Raw genomic sequence first — 1,502 nt, forward strand, 5'->3', positions numbered from 1 at the left:
AAACGGTTTATCAAGTCAATTTCTCCTTCCAATTTCTTTCAAAATTTGCGACATTTCAAGATATAAACACAGTTATTACATTATGATGGTGTTTCACTCATCTTGGAAATTACAGAAAATAATATAAGAATTTTGTTGACCGTTAGATGGCAGATCATTGTTTTTAAAGAAAAAATAAATTACAAATAAAAGATATTACGAATCGGGATAATAATGAACTATTTCACGAAGGGCATTGGTTTGGTTAGTGAATATCGCAGTAAAACTTAATTTTGATAAATGCAAGTGATATCTTTTCAAACAAAGCATAATAGATATATTTTTAAGTTATAATACTTTAATAGAAAATGATTCCTTTTTCTGATCAGCAATTAAACTGAAAACTAATTTTAATTCTATATGTATTAATTAGTGATAAAACAGATCATATCAGCATATAAATGTGTTTAGTTTAGTGTTGATTAGTGTAATGTACTACATTATATAAGTATTTTCATATTTTGCACAATATCTGGTCATATGCTTAGTTTTCATTCTACTACATCATCTTAATCGTCACTTTATAGAAACTATTCTAAAACTCGTTGACACGTCCCAAGAAGAGGATCATGCCAGATCTGTTGTCTCTGATGATAAAAAGGAATGGATGATCAGCATAAAAAATTGGACCTAAAGAAGTAACAACAATAACACCTCCAGTTACAGCAGCTGCTTCGCTTTCTTCTTCGTTTACCTCAATAACTGCTTTATGTTTAATTTCAGAAACAGACAGCTCATTCTTACTGCTGATACTCGACAAATCTGACTGTCCTGATTTAAACAATTTGGTCAATCCGAGTGACTGCAAGGAAGGAGATAAATTCTTTTTCGTATGTTAAGTTAAACTTGGGTAAAACAACACTAATTTTGGTTTCTCTCATTTGTCCAATTATTTCTGTCAATTTGTTAGGGTTCAATTGACTTTTCAGAGCAGGAAGACCGTCCCTATGGTCAGGAAAAATGGCAAACATGTTAATGTATTTTCTTTTGTTAGGCAGTTCAATCATTCTTGCTTGGAGATCAGCTACTTCTGTAAAACTAAAAACCTTTGTTAAATGCATGAACAAGGTATTTTTCTCATCTGCTCATCCTGATACCCAAGTGTAACTTCTAGTTCTCGTGCTCTCCGAGATACACCATATCCATTGCTGTTGAGATGCTGAAGGTTTTCATCCTTCGGTAAGCTATAAACAGATCTAGTGCAAACGTTTTACTGGCTCTTGCAAGTTTCTGAATTTCATTTGTTTACGTCTGGTCCTGAGCTGGTACTGCGATCACAGTAACCCAGGTCATCAAAAGAACACTTAAATACAGCATACTCATACCTACAGTTTAGAAAAAAAAAGAAGTATAAGAAGATGTAAAATATTATGATATAGTAAGAAAATATTTCAAAGTCATACCATCACAATTTTGCCTTTAATCTTAATGCCAAATCGAGTTATAAAGCCACTACATGTACT

The 1,502-nt window shown here is 32.2% G+C and overlaps 1 protein-coding gene across 1 annotated transcript; it reads right to left on the bottom strand.

The window, feature by feature from the left end:
• Positions 1-574: 574 nt before the first annotated feature.
• On the bottom strand, positions 575-1,364 carry LOC106477914 (leukocyte elastase inhibitor-like; the record flags this gene model as incomplete). Its single annotated transcript, XM_013938432.1, has 2 exons — positions 575-841; positions 1,289-1,364. Coding segments are annotated over 2 exons (343 nt in total), but the record flags the coding sequence as incomplete, so codon positions are not given.
• Positions 1,365-1,502: the final 138 nt, after the last annotated feature.

This window comes from Limulus polyphemus, unplaced genomic scaffold, assembly GCF_000517525.1.
Source record: "Limulus polyphemus unplaced genomic scaffold, Limulus_polyphemus-2.1.2 Scaffold99014, whole genome shotgun sequence".
Lineage (NCBI taxonomy): Eukaryota > Metazoa > Arthropoda > Merostomata > Xiphosura > Limulidae > Limulus > Limulus polyphemus.